This window comes from Ursus americanus, chromosome 2 (assembly GCF_024610735.1).
Source record: "Ursus americanus isolate L20-20 chromosome 2, mUrsAme1.1.p, whole genome shotgun sequence".
Lineage (NCBI taxonomy): Eukaryota > Metazoa > Chordata > Mammalia > Carnivora > Ursidae > Ursus > Ursus americanus.
The window spans coordinates 64,949,557-64,976,738 of NC_142128.1; the positions used below are offsets into that span (position 1 = coordinate 64,949,557).

Sequence of the window (27,182 nt, forward strand, 5' to 3'; positions counted from 1 at the left end):
CTCATATCTGGTACATGGCAGGCCCCTAATGGACCATGGCTATTATCTTCATAATTCTTCTCAAAATGCTCCAAAATGCCTGAGCAACAGAACTGGGGAACACCTGACCAGCCCTCCAAAACCAGGAAAAAGGTGCCCTTGAACCCCCAGCTTTAAGCACTTACATCAATAAGGTCAGACAGGTCGTGGATGTAGTACTTGAAGACGGATGCATTGGTTGCCTCCAGAGCCAGTAAGTACTCATTCCGGGCTTTAATGGCCTTCAACTTATTCTCTGTGTACTTGGCTTGGCGCTGAAAAGGGAACAAAAGTTCAATTCTACTTTTTTTTTAAAGGGGAGATTGTGCTCTAAAAGATGAAAGTACAGTACATTCGAGAACCACAATTGTGCTGCTACTCCCTGTGCGCGTCTGCCTTAAATTGGGTTCTAATTCTGTTTAATGAGATTCAAGGGCATAATGTAGATCAATCCAGGAAAGGTTAATGAGGCTCCCTACTTTAGATGCATGTCCCACTTTGGTTCTATCTGCAAACACCATTCTCCATCCTTGTACTGCCACCCGGAAGAAGGTGTCACTACCTCTGTCCCTGAATATGTGACATTTGAAGCCAAGCCCTAGGTCTGCAGTCCACCCCCCGCCCCCTATCCCCAGGCTTGGAAAAGGTTTCCACTGTTTCTTATGAATCTGCTACAGGTGAAAAACTTGGAGCTCCCATGCCCAAGTTCTTCCAGCACCCAGAATTTCTTCCAGGGCAGATAGCGAGGATTCACTTTTGGCCATTGGGCACTAAAGGAATAAGATTCTTTGTTCTGCTCTTCATGGCACCTACTGGAAAACTCCTATCAATCCTGACTTCCACAGTGCTCCTCTCCAGTCCCTACAGTTGCTGAAGCATACACACCTTCTCCTTCATCTTCTCAATCTTTTTCACCGAGCTCCTCCGGACATGCTTCTCTTCAATGCGGACATTGGACGAGGAGTCAGGGGAGCGTGGGGTCTGCCGGTCTTCCTGCTTTACCGATTTTCCAAATTGCTTCTCCTCCTGCTTCTCTGCTTCCTTTAGCTTGCTCTGAGCACTGATGCTGTCGGCATTGTACATGTGATAGGTCTTCATGACCTGCAAGACACCCCCCGCCCCCACCCCCAGAGGTCAAGCCAATAGGGTCAGTTCTCTGCTTTACAGACCACCTGATTCAGCTGGACCTGTCCCACATGAAGCAGTATCCTCATGCCCTTAAGGGAAAACTTCTTAAATGTTTGGTTCAGCCAACATTGCATATCAAAGACCACCCCAAAGCGCAGGAAAGCAGCATCTGAGCAGAGCCAATATGTCATATTATTAAAATGTCTTCATGTCTTCCATCATGTATTATTTCCTTCTATTTATCAACACTTGTAATCATGACTTTTTTATATCGGCTAAGTAATTTCTATCGCTTAGCCAGCTCACAACGCCAAGTACGCAGCATACGCCACCACCACTCGGATCCCAAGAGCAAAGCCATCCCCCGGCAGGTGAGGAACCCTGAGGAAGCCAGCACAGCTTTGCGGAGTAATCGATACTTTCTGGACCTTTCAGATACAAAATGTGCCAACTGCTACATACGCATTTTTCTCATTTCATCATTATAGCAACCCTGGGATCTAGAAAACAGCCCTATGAAGACTGTTAACCCACACAACAATTCAGGTGAGTCTAAGAAGGAATAAAACCCATGTCGGGTGAAACTAGAGTTGCCATAGGAAGGAAGTAGTGTGACAGGAGAACAAGACAATTTTCAAATTCCCCACGAAAGCCACTGTCTGGGAGTCCAATCTCTTTTCTTAATGAAGAGGCCAGGAAGCCTAGAACTTGTGTGTGTTTCCTCCCGAATATACTTCCAGCCACAAGGTGCCTGCTCGTCCCTGCTGGAGCTCTGTTTCCACACAGGGAGCCTCTAGCTTCTATCTGGGAATTAAAAATGCCGATTACAACTAAGCAAGCCAAAGACCAAGAGTGCTGACATTTTGATGCCATGCAATCTCTCTGAGGGGGAGAAAGAGTGTGGGAGTTGGGTGCACGTGTGTGGGGCGGGGCTGCAGACAGAACAACAGAGGGGAGGAAGGGCATAATATGGATTGCAATCTCTATCGCTTACTTGGTATGAGCTGTGTGTCAGTGGCGTTAAGCACGTCGCCTCATTGAACCCTCACAACTCCTCTTGGAAAGACATGTGATTATCTCCACTTTTAAAGATGGGGAAACCGAGGCTCAAAGAGATTAAACTATCCCACCCAACGTCACACAGCTAGTACATGGCAGAATCAGGATTCAAACCCAGGTTTCTCAGACCACAAAGTCCACACTCTGAGCCACGAGGCACCAGTGTCTTCCTCTGAATAGGACCAGAGCTGGGTAAGTTGGGAGGAAAGGTTAGGTTTAGTCATGACCAGTTTGAAAAGAGGAATTGGTTTCATGAATGGCTTCATGTTAGAGCAGTAGTCCTAAGCAAGGGCTAATCTGGAGACATTTTTGATTGTCACAACTTGGGAGCTTGCTACCGGCATATAGTGGGTAGAAGCCGGGGAGGCGGCTAACCACACAGTACACAGGACAGCCCCCACCACAGAGTTGTCTGCCCACAATGTCCACTGTGCTGAGGTTGAGAACTCCTGGAGGGACCTTATGGGTGTACTAATCCCTTAGGATTGGTGAGAGGTGGTGGAAAGAATAAAGAATATTGGCCCATCGACAAAATCAAAGTTCATTAGAGTTAAACGTCTCATTTTGGATACAGAACATTTTACATCAGCTTTACCTTATTTTCAACCTGACATCATTTCCCCTAAGTATAATATTAACTCTCTACATTCTCTACACTGGAGAAATGATATTTAAAAACTGGTTGCATTAAAAACCTTTCTAAGTAATTCAAACAGTCCTCCAGATTCCAGGATGATTAAGAAGTGAGGAAGAGGCATCTGTTTTCCAGGCTGAGGAAGGGTATTCAGGAGACTACTTTTTCTTTCTTTTCACCTGAATATGGATTCAAAAGCTTGAATGAACAGTTATAAAAATGAATGATTCTTAAGAAAGTGATTTTCCATTTCATGAAGATGCATGATAGATAAAGAAACCTTATGAATGAATATGAGACAAAAAAGGACTTAAAGGAATAGTGCCAAGAAGACAACAATGAAGTAATGAAAATTAGTGATTTATATTGCTCCTTCCCACTAAAGAACTCTCTTTGAAAGAGTAAAACACTACCTCATCTAAGAAACTATGAATTCCTAAGGGCAAGCACCACTTCTTCTTTTGTGTTTTTTTCTCTTCTCCACGGTTGGGAAATGTGTCATGTCCACAGTTGGTAATTTTACAATCAGTGTGGTTGCTGAAATGACTTAATGACAGCAAATCTCTCCTCTGTGGCAATGTGGAAGAAGTATAGCTAGTATCCTTCAACTCAAGGAAAAACTGTGGTGTCCAGAGGCCAAAGCTTAAATAATTGATGCCAAAATAACTGGAGAAATAGGGAAGTCAAGATAGAACTCGGAAGGCGGAAAATACACACACACACACACACACACACACACACACACACACACACACACGGGGAAAAACTCAGAAGTCTAAATTCTCAGTTCTACAGAGAGAATTCACTTTACTTCAAAAACCGAAATCTTAATTCATGCCATTAGCTCTGCTCTCTCCCCAAGCCACACTAAAATAATAGAAAAGAGTTATTATTTTTAAATATAAACTGACGAAAATAAAAATGAAAGCACATAAAAAGCAGGGAGGCAAGTAGTGAATGATCTACCAAACCCTAAACCAAAAGAAGGCAGAGCCAAGAAGCAACCAGACTTATATCACAGAAGCCCTAAGAGGAACTAGTGGCCGTGGGATGAAGGTGAAGCTAAAACAAGAGAAACTACTGGAAGCCTAAGAATTGGTGGACTACCAGATCCCATCCCTTCCCCCTCCATAGTGGAGAACAAGAGGCATATTCTCTTATAGAAGGCCTACGGATTGGGGACACCAGGCTCAGCTGAGGCTAGGGTTACTGAACTTAAAATAGGAAGATCAACAGAAAATTCTATACTGAATGTTGTGATGGCCCTGGCCTCTTCACAACTCAGGTCCCAGACATAGGCAGGAGGTCAGAAGAGTCTTATCTGGGGAATCTGACTATCCAAGATAAAAGACCTAGAAATACTGATATCAGGGCTTCCCCAAGGAAACACCAGTCAGATCACCCTACAGTAAAGACGACGGCTGGCACAGAACTTCCAACCAGTTTTTCAATGCCTCACTTTAAAATATGAAAAGGCAGCTAAAGATTACCAAACATGTAAGGAAAACATCTAATATGAAAGGCCAAGACCAAAACAAGCAATTTAGAGGGTACAGAAAGTATAGAGAAAGAAGCAAACTTCAAGAGCAGTAATATCTCTAGAGAGATCAAGGAAAAATGAAAAGACATTGTATCATGAAACAAGAACAGAATACAACCAAAAAGGAGCATTTGGAGAATAATAAGAGAGCTCTTAGCAATTAAGATGCAATTCAAATATCTCTCCAAGGAGCCTGACTTCATGCCCTTCCTCTGGGAAGACATGTAAATGTTATCACCTCATACTTCACTTGCTGCTTTACTTTTCTGTCTCTTCTATTAAAACTAAATGCCTTGAGTTCAGGGACATCCCCTATTTGTCTTTGTATCCATAGTGCCTAGTGCTGGAGACAAACAGGCAAGCAGAGCTGGGGGACTTCTCACTGACACTGTTTCAAGGGGGCAGGTGCTAATACCAGCCTGCAGCAGCTCTGACAGCAGATAGCTGTTGCACCAGATCAGGGAGCCATATATTCAGGGGGAATATGGAAGCATAAAGCTTCTAGGGCATCAACATCCCAGCGTTGCAACACCTCTTCTTTCTCAATTCAAGGGCTTACTTGACTCTTCCTACTTAGCCAATTCATGTGGCTTCCGTGCCCCCACAGACTCTCCTTCCTGTGAGCACTTGCTGGGCTTTTTCAGATACAAACTCTGGGTACAACTGAGGCAGAAAACACCAGAGTTCTTTGAGAAGCAGTGTGCTCCAACTTCAAAGGCATTCCTGGGTCACTAGTTGGAAAATGAAAACCACTTACCCATGGCCTACCAACTAGATAGCTCATTATGGGGGAAAAAACACACGGAGGAAAATGCTCACTAGGGTTGCTCTCTGAATGGCAGCTGTGGGAAGCAGCCCCTGGCACAGAATGCCAAGTCAGGAAAATCAAAGGTCCTTCAGGCAGAAAAGAGGAAGGTACAGAGGGGCAGCTGGCCACTTATGGTATGAGTCTGGGCCTCTTGCCCAAAAGCATCTTTATTTGGGAACAACAAGGCTCTGCCCCCTAGATCATCAAGATTCAAAAGTACTTAAATTATCAACCCTTGGGTAATCAGTCACCCAAAAAGAAATATTTTGAGCATAAGGGGAGATACAAGCTAAGGAGAGCACTGAACATAGTGGGTTCCTTATATCCTTGGTTTCCTTTATTCCATGCCCACAGGTAACTTCTATTGCCCACGGGGTCACTGATGCAAGAGGCTCTTTTGCCTTCCCAAAAAGCAAATGAGGTATAAGCTCCTTATAAAAAGATCTCCCTTGTTCTCTTGACTCCTCTGAGAGACAGAAGAAGAGAGAACATTCAGCAAGCAGCTTTCCATAGCCAGCATATAATAACAGTGCCACGTTCCTGCTTGATGAAACCACTGTCCCACGTAGAATGACCAATCGTCCCGGCTTACCAAAGGGCTTTCCTATGTGTAGCACTCGAAGTCTCATGCCCCCAAAAACCCTTCCGTTCTACGCAAACTGGGATAGTCAGCCACCCTAATGCCATGGCACCTTATTGAGGCCATCCTACACTCATCTCACCCTACAGAAGAAACAACTCATAATTCTAGCCTCTGAACTTTCTAATGGCCTACAGAATATGCAAACTCACTTGACCCTTAACTACTGTCATATATTTTAGGAAGTGTGACTGGACACACCAGTATATGAAGTGTGTGGAGAGCTGGCTCACAGGGGTTACAGTCTCCTCCAGGATATTACAATTCGTGGCACATCAGGTCGAGTCTAGGTTGCCTAGTTCGATAGACTCCAGTCACTAGACCATGGCTTTTCAATCTTGGCACTATTGACATTCTAGGCAAGATAATTCTTTGCTGGGGCATTACAGGATTATAGTTGCATGGTGAAATCTAGCACACCCCCACCCTGGTCATGACAACCAGAAATGTCTACAGACACTTCCAGCTGTCCTCTGGAGAAAAAAATCCCCATGCTTGAGAATCACTGTACCAGACCCTTCTGCCTTCCCTGGAACTTGTTAGTGTTCTCTACTCTTTCTTCCCTTCCTCTTGCCCACTAGAGGAAAAGGTCAAATTTGTATTTTGGCCGTGGACAAATTAAAAGAGTACGAATCCAGGGATAAAAGACACAGCATAGGGAATATACTCAGTGGTATCATAACAGCATTGTATGGTGATGAATGGTAGGCACACTCGAGCGCACAGCATAAGGTAGAGACTTGTTGAATCACTATGTTGTATGCCTGAAACCATCGTAACACTGCGTGTCAACTACACGACAATAAAATAAAACAAAGATAAAAATAAAAAGAGTGCATACCCATTCACCTCCTGGCAGGGGACTCCATGCCCCGCCAATTCTCAGTTCGTACGCCGCAGGAAGATTTCATGCTCTGCATCAGCACGAAAGCCCTGGCCGATGTTGGACTGCCTGGAGACTGCAGTCTGACTCGCCAGTTCAGCCCTCTTCAAACCAGAGCAGCCAGTTCCACAGCTTTCTTCCTCATTCCCGCACGAACTATAGCCTTTCACTTATTTATTTTTTAAAAATCATAGCATATTAGGAGATCTTGGACTCTGAGCAAAGCTAACAGATACCTAGGCACTGTTCTTTCGTTGCAACCTCAAGTCCTACTGCATAAGTGGCAAACTGGGTTTGAGCTGGTTTGGAGTTGGCTGGTTATCCATCCTACTCCTCCCCAGAAAGAGCAAATAGCAGAGGCCCACAGTGCTTAAGAGAAAATAAAAGGATTCATATGATGACTTCATGTGTCATATTCTATCTTGGTGAATTCTTTGCCAGGAAAAGGGAGTAATAGCTCTTCTTGGTGCCTAGAAGATGCTCTGAATATAAAGTGCAGACGTAAAGCATTAAAAAGACAACAGGGTTCTGGAAAACGCATCCAGTCTGTAAATGGTTCACATCAACACGCTTCTATTTTTATAAAAAACCTTAACTGCACTTGAAAGAAATGAAAACTTGGGAGTTGAACCAAAGAGTACCATCTATCTACTTGGCTTCAGAGCCAAAGAGTCACAGAGCAGAAAGTCCAAACAAACTGAGCGTCACTGGAGACCAGTCTGATGACTACTCTATCCTATTTACTTGCTTAATAGTTGCCATGACAAAAGAGCCACACCTAGGCTTTTGGATCAAGAACATGGAATTCTCTGATCCCAAACGCCTGTGATGCATGTCACCACTGCCTGTCTTCCTGTGAAGAAAGAGAGAGAGGGAGAGAGAGAGAAAGAGAGGAAGGAAGGAAGGAAGGAAGGAAGGAAGGAAGGAAGGAAGGAAAAAGGGATGGAGGGAGGGAGGGAGGAAGGAGGGAAGGAAGGAAGGAGGGAGGGAGGGAGGGAGGGAGGGAGGGAGGGAGGAAGGAAGGAAGGAAGGAAGGAAGGAAGGAAGGAAGGAAGAAGGGAAGGAGGGAGGGAGGGAGGGAAGAAGGAAGGAAGGAAGGAAGGAAGGAAGGAAGGAAGGAAGGAAGGAAGGAAGGAAGGAAGGAAGGAAGGAAGGAAGAAGGGAGGAAGGAAACGCAATTTCACCTCCAGAACAGGATGGGGCAACCCTACAGAATGACACAAAGGCCGGGCACAGACCTGCTGAAGAAGGGGGCCCCGAAAGGCTTTAGCTACACAACTGAAATATTCCCTGTATGGCAGCAGGAATTTCCTCGATGTGCACATGTGTTTGAATTAAAATTAACAAAACCTGGCTGGGGAGGAAACCACCACCATCTCCTCCTTCCTGTACATGAAGACACATGCATCAGCCACGGGCATCACGTGCCTAAAGCACCAGCCATTTCAAAACAGATTGTATTTTCTTCTCTAAACCTGAAGCCTGCCTCTTCACTGAGGTTCAGCCTTTTAAAAACCCAGGGAGTAGATGCCACGCTCTCTCTGCCTGAATCGGCCCCTTCAATCAGGGGCATTTAGGACCCTGTGCTTCCCTCGAGGGCACCCGCTCTTATCCCAAACTCGTAGATCAATCCAAGAACTGATGCGAAACCTTGAACACTAAGTCCTTCCCGGCAGGCACATACTAATGGTGCAATGCAGACTGTGTTCCTCACCATTAGGTTCGGGGTCCCTGGCTTGATGCTAATGGGGGTCAGTTGTGCCGATGAAAGCCTTGGCTGGTCTCTGGCGATTATGCCCCAACAACCCCACAGTTAGTTGCCACGGCTGAGGAGGGATCTTATTTTGAGAGGTTTTGGCTTGTTCAGACTTGAAAATAAGAGTGTGAAGAAAAGAAATGGGTGGAGTCACCCCCAATAGGGACTATACACTTTCCTCAACATCAGCTCAGTGCTGCTGCTGTGTGACCACGGCCACAAGCTGCCAGATGCTGCTTCCCTCTGCTCGTTAAAGAGCCAGGCACCCATGATTTACCGAGTAGAGCTCATTCAGGACCTTCATCAAATCATCTTGGAGCTGCTGGCCGACTTCTTTACTCTGCAAGAAAAGAGGAAGGGAGGTTAATTGGGAAACAGAAGGGGGGAGGAGGGGGCGACAAAGGCAAGAGCAGCATTGGCTCTACAACGAACACAGACTCAATTAAGGCCCATTATTTAATCCAGCAAATCAGATAACCACTCCGATCAGACCCAATTATGGTCAGATTACTCAAAGAGTTTTAATAAAATGAAATGTGCCCCTTCTTTAGCCTTGCTAAGGCAATCGTGTGGAGGGCAAATGGGTGTAGGCTTCGATTTTTCAATTGGTCCCCGAAGAGTGGCTTGAAAGCCACATGTTACCTAGCAACTGTTGTCAGGTGGAGTAAGCTTTCTCAGACACTTGCACTTGACCCTTCTCAAGAATTCTGGAGGGAAGTCAGATGTGTAATAGGACGCCAAAGAAAGAAGAACATAAACATCCAAGGACTTCAAAGTACCTCACCAAATACGAACCTCCAAGCAGGAAGGAGGTATAGGTCTTACTTGATTTCTTTCTGCCCCAAACTCCCAGGGCAGTGGTACCCCAATAATGACTGGTTTGGAGATTAGCTGATGTTACCGGACTCTGATAATACATGTTAAGGGGTTTCCAACCTGCTAATCCTAAGCAGTGGTGGCCTTCGAGTTCTTTGCTGCTACCATCCAGGGCTGGCATCTAACTACACAAATGGAAGAGCAGAAATAAAGAAGAATGAAGAAGCAGGAAGGAGAAAAGAGCCATGCCTTCTATACTGAGTGTTTTATGCCAAGCCCAAGAGAGCAGGGGACAAAGCTGATTGGCATCACTGGGTCATCAAAAGGGGAAGCCCTCATTTCATCTTCTGCCAGCTCCTTCTAGTTCTTTCCTACCAATCAGATACCAACAATGCCCTTCTAACAGAAGGTAGAATACTACCCCTGGCACAGCTCCGCTCCCAGGGGAAGGAAGAAAGAGGTCTTGCATGTCAGAAACATAATCATTTACGATCTTGCTTAATTCAAGATATATGACTTTAAAACTATTTTTTTCTGATTACAAAAGGAATTTATGTTTATTGTAATTAATAAGAAAACTGGGGAAAAAAACCAAAAACATCCAAAAAGAAGAGGTCATTTTTAATTCCTACCACTAAGAAATCACCATGCAACACTTTATCTCGTATGTGATAGGATTTTCCCATATGATTTTCATGAAATCGGGGTTGCATGATACACACTGTAACTTATTTACTTACACAAGTGTTTGTGAACAGTTCCCTCCATATTACTCTTCTAGAGCATTATGAAAGATGATATCGCTGTAGCTCCTATTCTTGGACATCCACTTTGCTTACAGATTTTTATGACAAAACCTGCTGTATTACTTTGTGCAACACCTATGCCCACACCTTTCCTCCTTTTCTCCTAGAAGTCACATTGCTGAATCAAACGCTCTTCATTTATGCCATTAAACTGCCCTTGAGAAAAGTCGAACCAATGAAAGGTACCACCAGAAGCCTAGAAGCATGTCCCTTCACTTCTTCTCTTGACGGTTCGGTATGGTATCCTCTTGTCATCTGCAGTCCTTTGACTGGAGGGAGCCTGAACTTTCTCTTTTTTTACACATTCTTCAGGCATTTTCATGTCTCTTTAACGCTTTGCCTTTTTCTGTTAAGGAATTAATTATGGAACACAACATCTGTGTGACGTTTGCTGTGAGGAGACAGGACATTTACACGGGGTAGCGTGGAAGTGGGTGGGAGGACCCTTGAAGGAGCCACGAGTCTCCTATTCCTGGCTCCTCCACCATCAAGAAGATAACTTCGAACAACGCGATTCTTCTCTCTAGGCCTCTGTTTTCTTTTCCATAAAATGAAAGGCGAATGCGTTCCTAAGGCCCCTCCTAACCTCTGCTCTTCCATGATTCTTCCTGCTATTTCACCTGGCTTCTAGAGTCCATATTAGATGCAACCACCACCCACTTCAGTGTTCGGTTGGTTGGCTTCACTTCCCGAAGTGGAAGATAATGAGCAAGTTCTCCTCGGGGACCGAGACGCTCTACAAAATGGATGGCTTCAGGGTATCTTGCCAGTCTTAAATTCACCATTCCCAAACGTCTCTCATTCAATGCCCTCAACCACTGGAAGAAGCCACAAGAGGAAATGCCTTTCATCTAGAATCTCACATACCAGCTTCTCCTTCCCATCATGAGGAGAGCTGAGCTGCACTGAAGCAGCAGAGATCCAAGGAGGTGAAGTGAGGCAAAATGACTCATCAGCCAGCCCCAGAGTCAGCAACAAGGCCAGGAAGCGACCACGAGTATCACTTCCAAATGCCCTGCCCTCCAAAGGCTCTGCCCTCCCGCCTCCAGGTCAACTCCCCTGCCAGCCTCCCATCCTTTCTTACCACCTCCTTGCATTTAAATGGCGAAGGTTCTGGGAGAAGGCTCCCCATTCCTCTACCCTGTTGCTTACCCAGGACTTAAATATCTCAGCTGCGGGAGGAGGGGGAAGGGGAAGGGAGGAGGAGAAAAAGCATCACCAATAAAAAAGCAATGAAGCCCAGGCAGATGTTTCCTTTCGTGTACCGATTAGTTGGAAAAGGACCGACTCAACTAATATCCCTGTTTATTTGAACAGGCTGCCGAAGCGGCTCTGACTTAGGGCTCCCCGTGGCTGAGGGCTGGGCCCGGAACACACGTGAAGCCATCCCAGTCGCAGCGCCCCGCGAAGCCCCTAGCAAACAGGAACAACGCCGCCACCAGGAGAGAGGCAGGAAATGGCCAGGGCCTCCCTCTCCTCTCACGGACGCTAAAAGGCCAGGGTTCTCCATTTCAGAAACCTTAACTGTGTGCCTCTGGGGGCAAGCACGGCCCCAGCAAGCCAGGAAGGGCTTCCGCGCTGGCAGCGCTGGAAGCTGGAAGGGCTGTTGGGGCTGGGAAGCTACAAGGGGGCCCCACCCAAAGACAAAAGGGACATTTCATCCCGGGAACAACAAAACCTGATGAGGCCGAGGACATGACAATGAAGTCCGCAGGGCCTTTCCGGTCCCTGTTAAAAAAAAAAAAAAAAAAAAAAGCAATAGGTTTCTAGGCAGGGAAGAAAAAGAGAATTTACAGAGCCGTCTTTGTGCGCCATCGCACAGCCTTCATCTCTTTTCTTTAAAATTTCTTGGAAGAGAATGAGTCATCTAAACATTGCAGGAAACCAAATAGAAGTCGAGGGAAAAAATTACTTTGGGCAAAGTTTTTCTCTTAAATGTTTGCATAGTAATCTTTGCCTGGAAAAAAAAAAGATGCCTAAATTTAGAATAGAGATGTGGCACAGTGAACAATGCTGGTTCTCTGGGATAGGAAGTGCAGTGGTGTCTTAGGTGGGGATCTTTTATTTTGAAGCTCACCACAACCGTGTGGCCAGAATGTGTTGGGGGGGAGTGGGGGAGCACTCTGCCTGCCGCTGGGGCGGGGCTGATCCAGAGCACAGTGCACAGTGCGATTGCTACAGCTCCTGCCAGCTCTGTGTGTACAAAATGGGCAGGGAATCCTCCTTTTCCAACAGACAGCAGCCCTGGACGACAGAAATGCAAAAGCACAGCCTCATTTCCCCCAGACGGTAACCTGCCAAAGCCTCCTCCCTCAAAGACAGGCTAGAGCGCCCGAAATGCAAGGCAACAAGAGGCCATGTGGTCTGGGCTGCTGGGCACTGGGCTGGTCACTCGTCTCTGGATGGCTACATCTCCTGGGCTTGTATGGGTCTGTCCATCAGCATTTCCCAAGGAACACAGATTACGAAAGGGCTTTCAAACCGGTCTTCATCAGGGAGATCCCCTTTTAACTTACCCCTTAGTGATTTTGCTCAGCACTAGCTGGGTGGGTGGGCTGTTGTTGATGGGCTATTTGTACTACAAAGCCGTACTATTTGACAGGCACAAAATGACCGCCTCTGTATGAAAGGAAGAAAAGAGCAAGGCACGCCTCTGCCATGTGGTGAGAGCTAATCTCAGCGCTGTCCCAAGGCTTAGCCTGTCAGCAGGTAGGAACAGTGGGTCATTTAGTTCCCTGCCGACGAGCCTGTGCCAGCAGTTTTCCAAAACAGAATCCAATTTTCAAGGGCATGTATCTCCCTCTGCCAGTGCTAGCACCCCTCACCCCCAGAGACTTCTGAGACCAACTGTTAAAAAAATCCAGTTGAAAATTGAATTTATGTGGCGCCTGGGTGGCTCAGTCGGTTGGGCATCCGCCTTCGGCTCGGGTCGTGGTCTTGGGGTCCTGGGATCGAGCCCCGCCTCGGGCTCCCTGCTTGGTGGGGAGTCTGCTTCTCTCTCCCTCTGCCTGCCGCTCCCCCAGCTCGTGCTCTCTCTCTCCCCCCTCAAATAAATAAAATTTTTAAAAATAATAATAAAATAAAATAAAATTGAATTTACATGTCCAGGTTTCTGAGGAAAGGGACACAAAGCCTCTATGAAGCGCTGGCAGCAGGAGAAGCCCCACCAGATGTAGAGTGACTGCTGCAGGGACACTCATCCGGCACTTCAAAGAGGCCAGGTTTCACAAGCTGGAGCTTTGCCTGCAACGCTTTTTGATGGGGAGGACAGGGGTAAAAGGAGTGGGGGTTTGGCAGCAGGACCAGTGCTCTAGGGGATGGTGAACACTGTGTCTGGCCTTTCCCCAACCCACCTCAGCCCATCAAAACAAGCGGCAGTGCGTGAAGTTGCAGGGGTGCACGTGTGGTGATCCTGCAGGTCGGAGCTCAGACATGATTTTAGATGTCACCTCGGCCACAACACTTGTATGCAGAGGGACTCCTTCTACTCAGCATACACTCACTAGGATACCATGTGACGGCTCTAGGAAGGCTGTGCTCCAGCTACAACTTCATACTCTGCGGAGCCCAAGCTAGTATAAAATACAAACACACTGAATTGCAAAACTGTTATAGAGAGGTTGGCTAGGAGCGGCCATGAGAGGGACACCTAAAGTGCTTTTACCTTCTAAAGACCAGAGAGACCGGGATTTCAAAATGTACATTTTTAAAATTGCAATCCAGTGTATAAAGGGGTGTCTACAATAAAAGTACTTACTACACGCAGTGCATTCTATTTCCTATTCTTTTCTCTTCTCTTCTATTTTTTTTTTATGTTAGTCATAACTCACTAGGTTCATTTTACAACTCATTAATGAGTCATTATGCACAGGTTTAAAAAGACTGGGTACACTGAAGTTGTGGAATTAGTAAAGAAAATAGTGGGTTAGGGACTGGAGCACACCAAATAAGACAGACGCTAAATGACTTGCCTTCTCAAGGTGGGGGATCAGATGTTTGGAAGCAGGTTCAACTCCTAGATCTTGGCAAGGGGGAAATGCTGGATTTCAAGGAGTGAGCAATAAAGAGTCTGTTGGTAAATATTTATAGAACGCCTATTATGTGTCAAGCACTTGTGGTTTGACTGGGAATATAGCAGTATACAAAATAGTTTGAAATTTACAAGCCATTGAGAAAGATGGACATTAATCTAATGTCCGAGCCTGTCAGAACACAACTCTTCCAGTCTCAAAGGCCTTACTAGAAAAGGAATTTCTTTTTTTTTTTTTTAAAGATTTTATTTATTTATTTGACAGAGAGAGAAACAGCCAGTGAGAGAGGGAACACAAGCAGGGGGAGTGGGAGAGGAAGAAGCAGGCTCCCAGTGGAGGAGCCTCATCTGGGGCTCGATCCCAGACGCCGGGAACACTCCCTGAGCCGAAGGCAGACGCTTAACGACTGCGCCACCCAGGCGCCCCTAGAAAAGGAATTTCTTAAGCTAGTTTTCTATTCAAGATCAATTTTTTCCCCCTATCTCAGCCAAGAGGATTCTGCACTTTAACCTGACCCCAGAGCAAGTTTGATGGTGAATCTAGTGTGCCAGAAACAGAACTCCAGCTTCAAAAAAATCAAGCTACTCTACAACATATCCTTTTTCTTTGAATTTGCCTAAGTGATAATAGATATTTCAGGTTATAATGACATTGCTTCAGTATAAGGGACTCCCAAAGCAGGCACATTCCACTTTTTAAAAAAATCGCTTGAGCTTGTCAGCACCGTAAAAACTAATCTCACCAGTAGCTCCTTCACTCAGAAGTCAATGGGTGTAGTTAAACGCTCAAAGTGACAGGAGTCAGAACTTAAAAGAAAATGTCCGAAACCAGATACAGTATGAAACCTAAAATACCTGTCTCAGAATTCACCTTCTAACACAACTGGTTTCTCAATTAGATTCTTGTTTATCCGAATTACTTAGCCTAAACAACAAAACAAACAGATTATAACTTCTATTTTTTAAATTTTATTTATTTATTATTTGAGAGAGAGAGATTGAGAGAATGAGTGGGAGGAGGGGCAGAGGGAGAAGCAGACTCCCCATGGAGCAGGGAGCCCAACGTGGGACTTGATCCCAGGACCCTCGGATCACAACCTGAACTAAAGGCAGACATTTAACTGACTGAGTCAGCCAGGCGCCCCAGATGATAACTTTTAAAGCCCCTTTCTGTCTCCTACCGTGCCCGGCCCCACTGCTTTGTGCATCAGAGCCGTGAAATAATCAGTTGTTCAATTAGATCACATTTTAGTTTAGACTTAAACACTGCTTTCACCTAACGACGAGAATAAAACAACATAGTTGCCTTTTCTGCATATAGATAGATTATTCGAAGTAGAAACTCCATCAGAAGTTGCCCACATAAACCCCCTCGGGTTACAGTTCACTAATGAGCCCCAGAAGGTGAGATGACTTTTCCCGGGTCACACAGCTCTTCGGCACCCTGCCTAGGACCACCTGCAGGGTGGAGGAGGGTGAAGAAACATGCAGGCTCTGGACGGAGCAGGATTTGAACCCTGCTTCCACTACGTGATCACATGACCTCGGGGAAATTATTTAACTGCTCCAGGCCTTAGTTTCCACACCTGCAAAATATGGTAATAATGAGATAATAGTCCATATAAAGTCCTTAAAACAGAATGTGGCACCCAGTATGTTCAATATCTGTTAGGTATTATTATATTACAATCCGGCCCTCTTTAACACCCACTTGAGTGCTCTCTCCACCACACAATACATTAGTGATCATGACAGGTGGAACTGGGAAGGTCCCAGAAGCTAATCGCCCAGCAGGATGGCAGCTAACTCCCTCTGATGGAAGGGCTCTATCAACCCACAGGGAAGAAGAATCTTTGCTTTTCCTTATGTCCCCTGCTGCACAATCTATTCTCCTCCTCAGTTTCAGGAAGAACCAAAGTAACAATGACTCCGTAAGAAATATGCAGTTTTCCCAAGGTGGGGGGGAAGTAGGTGTTTAGCGGAAAGGAGGAAATTGGGAGTGAAGGGAGGTGGTATAGAAGGAAAATAAGGGGGATACATTACTTTCTATCCCTTCAGGAAGATTAAACAGAAAAAATCCTTCTCAACTGCACAACTGGGACTTCGTTCAACTGGGGTCATAAATTAAATGTCCAAAGGTAGGAGCTCCCTACTGCCTAGGTCAGAAAAGTCAAAGACTGCCCATTACCAAGCTCTGGTTTAATGAAATCCGGGGGCTTTCTCCTTTAGGGCACTTGTTTCTGAAAGCCATTTCCTCAAGGCTTTTTCAGAAGTTCCACAATGTATGAATAGCCAGACTTAACAACCACAGTAACACTAGTGGCCCTGGGAGAAAATCCATTCTCTGGCATGACAGTGAACTCTGTGGATTCAGCTCCTACCCTCCATGGATGCTCGCTCTGCTCTATTACAAGTAACCAGAACCTCTTGCCATGGAAACACATAATTCAGACAAGACTGAGTCCCACTGGACTGGGTCAGGGCCAGGGATGGGGCCGGAGGCCAGGAAGAAGCTGAAGGTCCTCTCTGCTCTCCCAGGAGCTCAGATGGCACAAACTAAAACAGTCTTGTAACAACCTGAATGTTCTTCTATGGTTGTTTCCATCTCTTAGAAGGACCGATTCTAATACTAAGAAAATAAGCTGAAAGAAACATCCTTTAAAAGGAAAGAGACAACCAAGTCTGAGGCTTCATTTCTTAAATCACCACTGTGACCCTTTTCTTGGCAAATTTCCATCTTTAACTCTTCTGGATAATGATGTTAGCAGGAGTGTAATAATGTCTTCAGGCTCTGATCTCGAGTGCCGAAGCATTTCTTGAGGTCATATTGAAGATCTCCCAGGCAGGACACTAAAGGCATAGAAATGGTGTCTAGGTAACTGTGGTGCCCTGGGTAGACAAGGACACAGGGGACAAAAGATACAAAGGCAAATAGGCAACATGAGAGCACAAATCTCTCAGCAACTGTAAAATGAACGCTGGAGAAAAAACAATCAATGGCTTGGAACTGGGCAAGAAGGAGGGAGGGAGGAGAGCCAGAATGATAAGGTGCTTGCAAGCATATGCCCTCCCACAATAAGGAATTCCAGGAGCCAGGGATGGGACAAATGCCTGTGTGGCTCCCAGATGGCTGGGAAAAGGCTGGAAGAACACGAGTTAATAGAGCTCATCTGAAAGTTGGCAGCGTGAACACGGAGAGGAGGGCCGCCTGGTAGGAAGTAAAACAGTCAGCAGCACCCGTACAGGAAATGCCTGGGGCACTGGGAAAATCGCTGAGTAAATACTTTGAGAAAGAGGAACCCAGCAGCAAAGCCAATTCATTGAAGGACCTGTGTAGTTTTAGTACTTTTGGAGTTGCCTTAGAATCCCACTGTCAAGAGAGGGGAAGAGGCTCCCGGAGGTTCACTTGTGGAGAGACCATTTTCTTGACACTCCAGGTGCCAGAGCTGGGCCCAAGAGTTGCATAAAGACAACTGTAGGTGACAAGTGGAGCTCTTTGTTGGCAGAGGGCTAGAATGCACTTCCTTGGGGCTGGGGTGGAGACCTGGGTTGTGACAACTCTCTTCAGATACAAAGGGGGTGTGCAACCTTTTGTCTTTGTCAGCACTTGGTCCACACTGCCACTCCCATCCGGCATGGTCCACATACAATTAAAAAAATCTATATCCTTGGAAGAGGGCACCTTTCCTCTTGCCAGTACCTCATTTCCGATGAAAAATCATTGAACTGTGAGAAGGAAAATGTCCAGAGTTTGAAACGCAATTTCCAATCTCCAGCTCTGATTTTTCACCTAAGTGCTTCGGTTTTTCCTCTTTGATTCAGGCTTTATAAATGTTCCAGGTACACTTGAAAAAAATGTGTATCTGTCTGCAGTTAGGCACTGTGCCCATACATGTCATTTAGGCAGTTTAACTGTTTTTCAACTCTCTATATCTTTACTGAATTTTTTTTGGTCTAATTGTTCAATCATTCATCAAGACAGGTATTAAATCTCCCACTGGGGTTGATGATTGGTCTGTTCCTTCTTTTAATTCTGTCCGTTTTTGACTCATGTATTTTAAGGTTATGTTATTAAGTATATACCACTTCTTAGTAACTTTAATCTCCAATTACTATAAAATGTCTCCCTTTATCTCTAATAATACTTTTTGAATTAAAATCTATTTGGTCTGATCTTATTGAGCTCTCTTACCCATCACTCTGCTTTAAATCTTTCTATATGCTTATATTTAAGGCATATGTCTTCTCTTATAAGCAACATACACTTCGGTTTTATTTAAAATCTGTTTGACAAGCTACCTTTTAATTTTACATGAGTCAATTTATCCTTATAATTACTGATACATTTAAATCCACCAACCGGCTATATGCCATTTGTTCTACCTCTCTCTACGGCCTCCTTTCCTCTTATATTTTCTCTTCTTTTTCTCTTCCATTTTAAAAAATTCAGTGAAAGTCACTCTTCTGCCATATTCTGTGTGTTTTGTGAAATCCACCACAATTAAGACACTTGACAGTTCTGTCATCCACCAAAAAAATTCTCTCATGCTGCCCCCCCTCCATAGTGATACTCTCTTCCACCCTTAACCCCTGGAAGCCACTGTTGTGTTCCATGTCCCGACAGTTTTGCCTTTACCAGAATCAACCTTACCTTCCTTGGGGCCATTTCTTATTAATTGAGTTTCCTCTTCTCTTAGATTGATAGAGATGTCACTTCTCTACTCTTAACCCTCACTAAATTACAAAATATATGCTTGACTTGCCGGAGTCTAATATAAATGAATATTCTTACCGCTTTTTACACAATACTGTTAAACCTATTCCGCCCCCCCCCCCACTTAGAGATAGACTCTACTGCTGCCATTTTCATTAATTTTATATATGCTTAGTACCTCTTATGAAATTACTACTTCTTTAACAGTCCTATTCATTTAGGCGAACAGTATCTCTTTTTGCATCTCAAGGCTTCCATCTGGGATAATTTTCTTTCTGCATAAAGAATACCGTTTAGTATTCCTTTTAGTGCAGGGCTGCTGGTGATAAATTCTCCACATTTTTTCTTGCCTGAAAAAGTCTAGTTCACCTTCACTTTTGAAAGATATTTCTTTCAGCTTTTCATTCCATCGTCTCCTATCTTCCACTATTTCTGTTGAGAACTCCACTGTCAACCTTGTTATTGTTCCTTTGAAGGTAATATGCCTTTCTCTCTCTCTCTCTCTCTCTCTCTGTCTCTAGCTGTCTTAAAGATTTAGATTCTCTCTGTCACGGTTTTCAGCAATTTTACTATAATGTGCCCACATGTAATTTTCTTTGTTTATCCTACATGGGGTTCATAATGCTTCTTCAACCTGCAACTTGAGGTCTTTCTCAAGTTTGGACAATTCACTGCCATTATCTCTTCAAATATTGTTTCTACCCATTCTCTCTGTTCCCTTACTCTGGAACTTCACATGTATGATATTAGGCCCATTCACCATATCCCATTAGTCTTCTATCCTCTTTTTTGTATTTTCCATCCTTTGACCTCTCTAAGCTTTAGCAGATATATTTTTTCCGACCTACCTTTCAGTTAATTCTTTATTCTTTGTCTAATTCTCCATTCTTTGTCTAATCTGATCAATCCATACATTGAGCTCTTTATTTTAGTTACTGTATATTTTCAGTACTAAAATTGCTGCTTGCGTCTTCCTTTTTTAAGAGAGAAAATTGACATACCATACAATTCACCATTTTAAAGTGCACAATTAAAAAGTAAATAAAGTGTACAATTCAGTGGTTTTTAGTATATTCACAGGGTTGTGCAATAATCACCACTATCTAATTATGGAACATTTCATCACCCCAAAAAGAAACCTCATACCTGTTAGTATTCACTCCCAATACCACCACCCCTTCCCCTCAGCTCCTGGTAACCACTAACCTACTTTCTGTCTCTATGTGTTTGCCCATTTTGCATATTTCTTATCAAACGGAATCATACAACATGTGGCTGACTTCTTTCACGTAGCATATTGTTTTCAAGGTCCATCCATGCTTTATCAGTACTTATTACCTTTTTGTGGCTGAGAAATATTCCATTGGATGGATATGCCACATTTTTTTTAATCCATTAATCAGCTGATGAATATTTGGATTGTTTCCATTTTGGGGTGATTATGAATAATGCCACTATGAACATTCATATACAAGTTTTTCTGTGAGCCTGTTTCCAATTCTCTTGGGTATATATGTAGGAAAATAGAACTGCTGGGTCATAGGGTAACTCCATGTTATGTTTTTGCATAAGTTTTGCTTACATTTTTGAGGAACTGCCAAATTGTTTTTCACAGCATCTGCACCATTTAACAATCCCACCAGCAATGTATGAGGGTTCCAATATCACTACATCCTTGCCAACACTTGTTCTTTTCTTATTTTTCTTTAATTATAGCCATCCCAGTGGGTATGAAGTGGTATTTCACTGTGGTTTTGATTTGCAGTTCCCTAATGACTAAAAATGTTGAGCATCTTTTCATCTGTTTATTGGCCATTTATATACCTTCTTTGAAGAAATGTCTATGCAAGCCTTTTGTCTTTTGCAAAATTGGGTTGTTTGTCTTCTTGTTGTTGAGTTATAAGAGTTCCTTATATATTCTGAATACTGGATCCTTATCAGATATATAATTTGAAAATATTTTCTCTGAGTCTACAGGTTGTCTTTTTGATCTTTTTAACAGCATCTTTTGAAGCATATAAGTTTATAATTTTCAGAAGTTCAATTTACGTATTTTTTTCTTTTATTGCTTGTTTGGTGTTATATCTAAGAAAAGTTATCTAACCTACCAAGGTCACAAAGATTTATGCCTGTTTTCTGCTTTCATGTCATATCTAGGAAATGCTAGCTAATACAAGGTCAAAGATTTATGCTCGTTTTCTTCTAAGAGTTTAAACTCTTGCAGTTACATCTTTAATCCATTTTAAGTTGATTTTTTATAATTTCCAGTTTTTTGTTATTATTTGATTTTATAAATGTATTAAACATAGTTAATTTAAAGTTTGTCTGAAAACCATTACATGGATCTCCTGTGGGTATGCTGTTTTTCTTACAAGCACTATACATACAAAATGATGAGTGGGAACTATTCAGCAGATATAGTATCTTCCACCAGAAAGGATTTAAATTTGCTTCTAGCCACTACTATCCTAGATCACCTTAATCCAATTAGAGATTAAGATAATTTGAAGCTAGGCTTCAGTCCTGTGAGACTGCTCAAGTCTGTTTCTGGTTCACCCTTACTACTAAGCTGTATCTCTGTGGGGTTCTAAAGCCTGGAGAAGTTTACCAGGGCTCCCCCTCCTTGGCCTTGTATTCCAGTTTTTGTCCTGTTATTCCTACAAGGCTATTAAAAGCTCTGCTCGGCTTCTTGGCCCTCAGTGATCTTTTCTAGAATAGTAGATGCCTCCTGGGGAAAAACAGCTCCAAAGCAGCAGAAGGTTGGTCTGAATTACCTAAACTGCCATTTCTGGAAGTACAACCCAAAGTCTAAGCCTTGAAGACAGAGATTATTTTATGTTTCTATGTAGCCCTCACCAGGTCCAGTGCAATACTGGATACCTAACAAGTACTGAAATATGCTTTATATGAAAGAATGAATGGATAGTGGTGAACACCAAGGCTTATCACACTTATGTTTTAAAGTTATTCATTTCCCAGGACATGGTAACCAAAATATTCTGGTAAAACAAAAGAGAAGCAAACCTGAGGTTTTAAATATTGTTCCTCATTACTTCTTTAGGGGCTTTTCAAAAACCACAGTCCATCAAAGGGCAGGAGGGGGCTGAATCTACCTCACATGAAGGGAATCTATAAAATTAGCTGTCGTGATTCAGAATCCAGATTCAAATCTCGGGCATTCTCTGGTGACCCAGAGTCCACAGAATGGAGGAACTTCACAGGAAGTTCTAAAAATGAGCACATGTAATGGGCCATTTGGGGGTCCAAGGAAGGTTTGGCTATCTAGCTCCTGGGACATATGTGACAACGTCAGCTTCACCAGCTATCCCAAATTCCTTAACACCACACTGGCCTCTTCTGTGTGACACTAGCATAAAAACAGAAAGAAGTAATCATTGACTTCCAATTCTCTCTCCAATAAGTGGCCATAAGCTGCTGACTCTTCCTTCATGACACATCTGACATCTGTCTCCTTTTCATTCTTCTTGGCACTGCTTTCCCCGCCCCTGGATGAGAGGCCCGGTCTTTCTGAACGGCATCTCTATTACATCATTTTCCTATGAATAAACCTTCCACGGTACCCAAATGCTCTCCAGAATAAAGTTCAAACTCCTCCGTTGGGCATTCAGGGCTCTTTTCAGCTTTGCTTCAACTACTTTCCTTATAAATACTCTGATTTAACCAAATTATCGTACCCACTGCCCTCTGAAGAGTCCTGGCTCATTCCTGTGCTCTTTTCTGTCCTAAAGCCAGTTCTTTCCACATGGAAGGTCCTTCCACCCTGCTCCCCCCAACAATCACAAACACCTTCCTTTTCCATCTCTAATTACAAAATCCTTTTCATTCACTAAAAACCCAGCTCAAATGTCACCTCTCTGCTTTCTGCATGGAAAGCATTTAGGACCATGCCTGGCACGGGGTAAATCTTCCACACAACTTTTTTTAAAAAGCAAGTGTGTGGAGGCGCCTGGATGGCTCAGTCCGTGAAGTGTCTGCCTTCGGCTCAGGTCATGATCCCAGGGCCCTGAAATTGAGCCCCATATCGGGCTCCCTGCAGGGAGCCTGCTTCTCCCTCTCCCTCTTCCTGCCACTCCCCTTGTTTGTGCTCGCTCTTGCTCTCTCTCTGTCAGATTAAAACATAAAATCTTAAAAAAAAAAAAAAAAGCGAGTGTGTGTGGTTGTGGGGGAGGAGGGATGTAACTTTCAATCAATGATGATATGGAAATTAAATACCTTTTTTTTTTTAATTATTAAATTGTGCCCTACCTTGCACTATATAAAAAACTGGTTTCATGGGGATGGCTTTAGACCATGATGTGAAAGACAAAACTATGATTTTCAGAAGATAATACAATGGAATATCTTCAAGACCTTAGGGTAGGAAAGGCTTTCTTCGAAGTGGTGGAAAAGCACTAACCATAAAAGAAAATGGGTGCAACCACACTAAAATTAAGAACTTTTACAAACCAATAGAAAACATTAAAAAAAAAAAGATAAGTCACAGTGTAGGAGAACATATGTCTAACACATATAATCAGTAAAATGACTAATATTCAGGATAGGTACTTCACAAGAGAATGTATCTACATGGTTAGTAAAAATAAGAAAAAGCCATCAACCTCATTAGTAATCAGAAAAATGCAATCTAAAACCAATATGATAATAGCTAACATTAAAACATGTAAAATTCAAACTACAGCTAAAATTAAAAATCTGACCAGACTAAATGTTGGCAAGGATGTAGAAAAATGAAACTCATACATTGTTGGTGGGGGTGAAAAAGAGTAATAATGTTTTGGAAAACAGTTTAGCATTATATCGTAAAGAAGGAGATACGTTTATTTTTTTCACCCAGCAATTCCACTACCAGGCATGTACCTTAGAAATCTGGCCATGTGTACACGGGTATGCACACACAAGAATGTTCACAGCAGCAGAGTTTGCATTAGTCCCACAGCAAAACAACCCAAGGCCCATTGATAACAAAATGCACATTGATAAGTAAATTGTGGTGAATTCATAAATGGGCCCCACAGCCATGAAAAGAAACAAGGTAAAGCGTGGGTGGAACTCACACACCATAGCAAACAAAAGAAGCAAGACACAAAATTAAACTACGCTGTTCAGGGGTAACTAGAAGATGTAATTTAAGAAAAGCAAGGGAGGGGAGCCTGGGTGGCTCAGTCGGTTCAGTGGCCTTGACTCTTGAATTCCGCTCAGTTCATGATTTCGGGGTCCTGGGATCAAGCCCTACATCAGGCTCCGCACTCAGGGGGAGTCTGCCTTAGATTCTCCCTCGCCCTCGCCCCTCCCCCTGTTCACACTCGCTCTCTCCCTCTCTCCCTCTAAAATAAATAAATCAATCTTAAAAAAAAAAAGGCAAGGGAATAATTATCACAAAATGAGGACAGTGGAGGAAACAGAGAGTTGTGACTACAGGGAGTATAGTATACACAGCAGGGTGCTGATACGGCGCTCCGTAACTTCCTGTGTGGCCAGTTACCTTGTGAGCTTGCTTTATGGTTACTCATTTATGACACATAAGTATTTTACATACTTCTCAAATTTTAAAAACTGAAAAAAAGAAGAGCTCCGTGATTGACCAGTAATATCTATCCTAAATGCAGGAGGAGGGCTTTTGCCAGTTGCCACTGGTTCACAGGTCTTCTTTGAGCAGCCGAGCTGGAGGTGAGCTCCGCCCCTACTGCCTGTACTGTATTCCCTGGCTATTATACCCTGTGGACCACTATCTATCTATTATTTATGGGACAGTATCATATCTACATTACCCTGATCAGAGTTATTTATGCACGTCTTCTCCCCTTTCAACTACAGCATAAGCTTCCCAAGGATCTGGACTGCATCTTGCAACGAGTAATTCATAAAAATAGGAATTGTAGCTTACATTTAGCTAGCGCTTATTGTACACTAACCCTTTACAGGCATACCCTTATTTAATCCTTGTAGTAACTCGAGTTATTATTATCTCCATTTTGTGGGTGTTCAAGCTTAGAGAGGTCCATAGGAACAGCTATTAAATGCAACAGTTAGGGGCGTCCAGGTGGCGCAGTCGGTTAAGCATCAGACTCTTGGGTTCAGCTCGGGCTGTGATCTCAGCGTCGTGAGATCGAGCCCCACGTCGGGCTCCCAGCTCAACGTGGACTCTACTTGAGATTCTTTCTGCCCCTCCCACTCATGCTCTCTCTCTCTCACATAAATAAATAAATCTTAAAAAAAAATACAAGAGTTAGAATTTGAACTCACATACTCTTATTCAATGCTATTTTATCATATTTGTATTCTCCTCATCTAGTACAAGGCCTTGCATGCAGTAAACCCCCAATAATTATTTATTGGGTGAAAATGAGAGAACAAAAGGCCATAAACTTTCACAGCAAGAAAGAGAGGCATAGGTCAAAAGAATAGTCTTGATGAATCAGTTTTTAAATCCTCAGGTGTATACTGCTGAAAAGGTGGGGATTCCATCTATGAAAAAGAGAATCGTGTAGGTAGAGCTATAAAAATGAGCTGCTAGGATATTCTGATTAGAGGGAGTGAATCCAAAACTTAATCAGCTTTTAAATCCATTTTGCTGTAACTGGATGTCTGGCAGTTCAAAGGGCAAATGGCAAATGCACGTGTCCTGAAGTGCCCTGGCCACAGGGCAGATGGAGCTGAGCCAGGGCTTACCTACCACTGCTCTCCCACTGTTGTGGTGGCCAGGGTGGAAGCCTTCAACGGTCCATCTGTTCTTCCCTTTGGTCTTGGGACTTCGGGATGAATGAGATGAGGATGGTGGTAAATGACAAGGGTGAGCACTGTCTTGGGGGCACTGCCCTACAGAGTTCACGCACCCATCTTCTTGGGGAGCCCCCAGGAAGGGAGTGTAAAGAGGCATGAAACAAAGGGTGCTTTCAGGAGTTCCCTTGCTGCCCAGTGGAGAAGTGAGAAGCAGAGGGAAGGGAAAGGAAGGCACTCTTTGATCCAAACCCAAAACAAGGACCATGATCAAAGAATCGCTTGCCTTAAGTTACAGAAAAAAGAAAGGTACAGTGGGCCTTCCTGCATTCCTGCCTTTCCATGCTGGGTTGCCCTCTCCTCCTGATCATCCCCAGCCCCCAACTCCTGGGGACAATTGAGCTGTGTCTCTGGCATGTGTGGAACTGCAGGTCATGGCCATATTTACCGAGAACATTCATTCTCCACAGGCACTACGGGGCTCCTCAAAACGCCCTTTGTGTCACTGTGCCTTTCTCTCCACTGCACCCCCCACTAATTTAATCAAGATGTCCTAGCTCGTAGATGGGGTGGACTCATCAGTTCTGCATTCTTCGTGGCATTAGGGCTTTGAAGCAAAATATGTAGGGCGGAAGACACCAGGTTGAGGAGATGGGGTCAGGGTCTCCAAGCCAGAGCATGTCAACTTTTTATGTAAACCTGACGCATAAAGAGTACACTAAGTTTGTGACATATTCTTATAATTTTTATTTAACTCTAAATATTCTGAAGAGGTTGAGAAGTGTTTTCTTAGGCAAGTGCACAGACATTCAGAAGCAAAAGGGTGGGGGGAAGCAAAGAAAAAAAAAGAACTTATTCATCGGGACTGTTTCTAGAATGTAGAACTAGAAGAGAGCTTGTTGTCACAATTACACCTGCTCTTTCTTTCCAATCTCCCTTCCACTCACCATAATTTTGTAAATCTGAAAACTTTGTCCTTTGTAAGAACCAGATTTTCATTCAGATTTGCTTCTCTGACCACAGCCAATCTCCAGAGAATCTCAAAATTGTGGTAGGGAGTTAAAGCAGTAAGAAAATTAAAGAAGCCATCTGGAGCCCTGGGTCCCTACCCAGGCTACCTGATTCTCAGTCTCATGTTCTTTCCCTGTGCTGTGGTGTCTCCCAACGAGGGCCTCCCTGCTCATTGCCACTTTCTGAGTTGATCTGTGAATGCCCAGCTGAACCCCTGAAGCCTGAGTCTTAGAGACCAGAAGGAGTCAAATCTATTGAAGGAAGGGAGGAGAAAGGGATCTCAGACAACCTATCCGAGGAACTGATTAGGATATGTGTTGAAATTCCTCTCGTCAACCACAGATCCATTTTGCCACGACCTCCCACCTGGGACATCTAAACCATTCCTTCCATTATCTGCTTGCCAGTTTAATCAGCTCACATCACCATGGACAGAAATGCAGTCAAAGGGCTATTGTTTCACAACCCATGAGGGGGTTTGCAGAAACCTAGCAAGCAGGACTCCAGACTATAAGAAGGGGTGTATCCTTCATAGCTTTTGGAGCAAAAAGAATCTGGAGCTCAATACCGTCTCTTCCTGCCTGGCTCAAGTAGGCAACTG

General features: G+C 43.8%; 1 protein-coding gene across 5 annotated transcripts in view; it reads right to left on the bottom strand.

Annotated features, from left to right (window-relative positions):
- Positions 1–27,182, bottom strand: part of SRGAP2 (SLIT-ROBO Rho GTPase activating protein 2) — a 232,051-nt gene that overhangs the window by 67,575 nt on the left and 137,294 nt on the right. For all 5 annotated transcript variants that reach the window (XM_045787496.2, XM_045787499.2, XM_045787497.2 and 2 more), the window contains exons 5-7: positions 8,744–8,806; positions 904–1,119; positions 165–293 (exon numbers count right to left, since the gene is read on the bottom strand). In XM_045787496.2, coding sequence (XP_045643452.1) covers positions 165–293; positions 904–1,119; positions 8,744–8,806 — 408 coding nt within the window. The remainder of the gene's footprint in view (positions 1–164; positions 294–903; positions 1,120–8,743; positions 8,807–27,182) is intronic.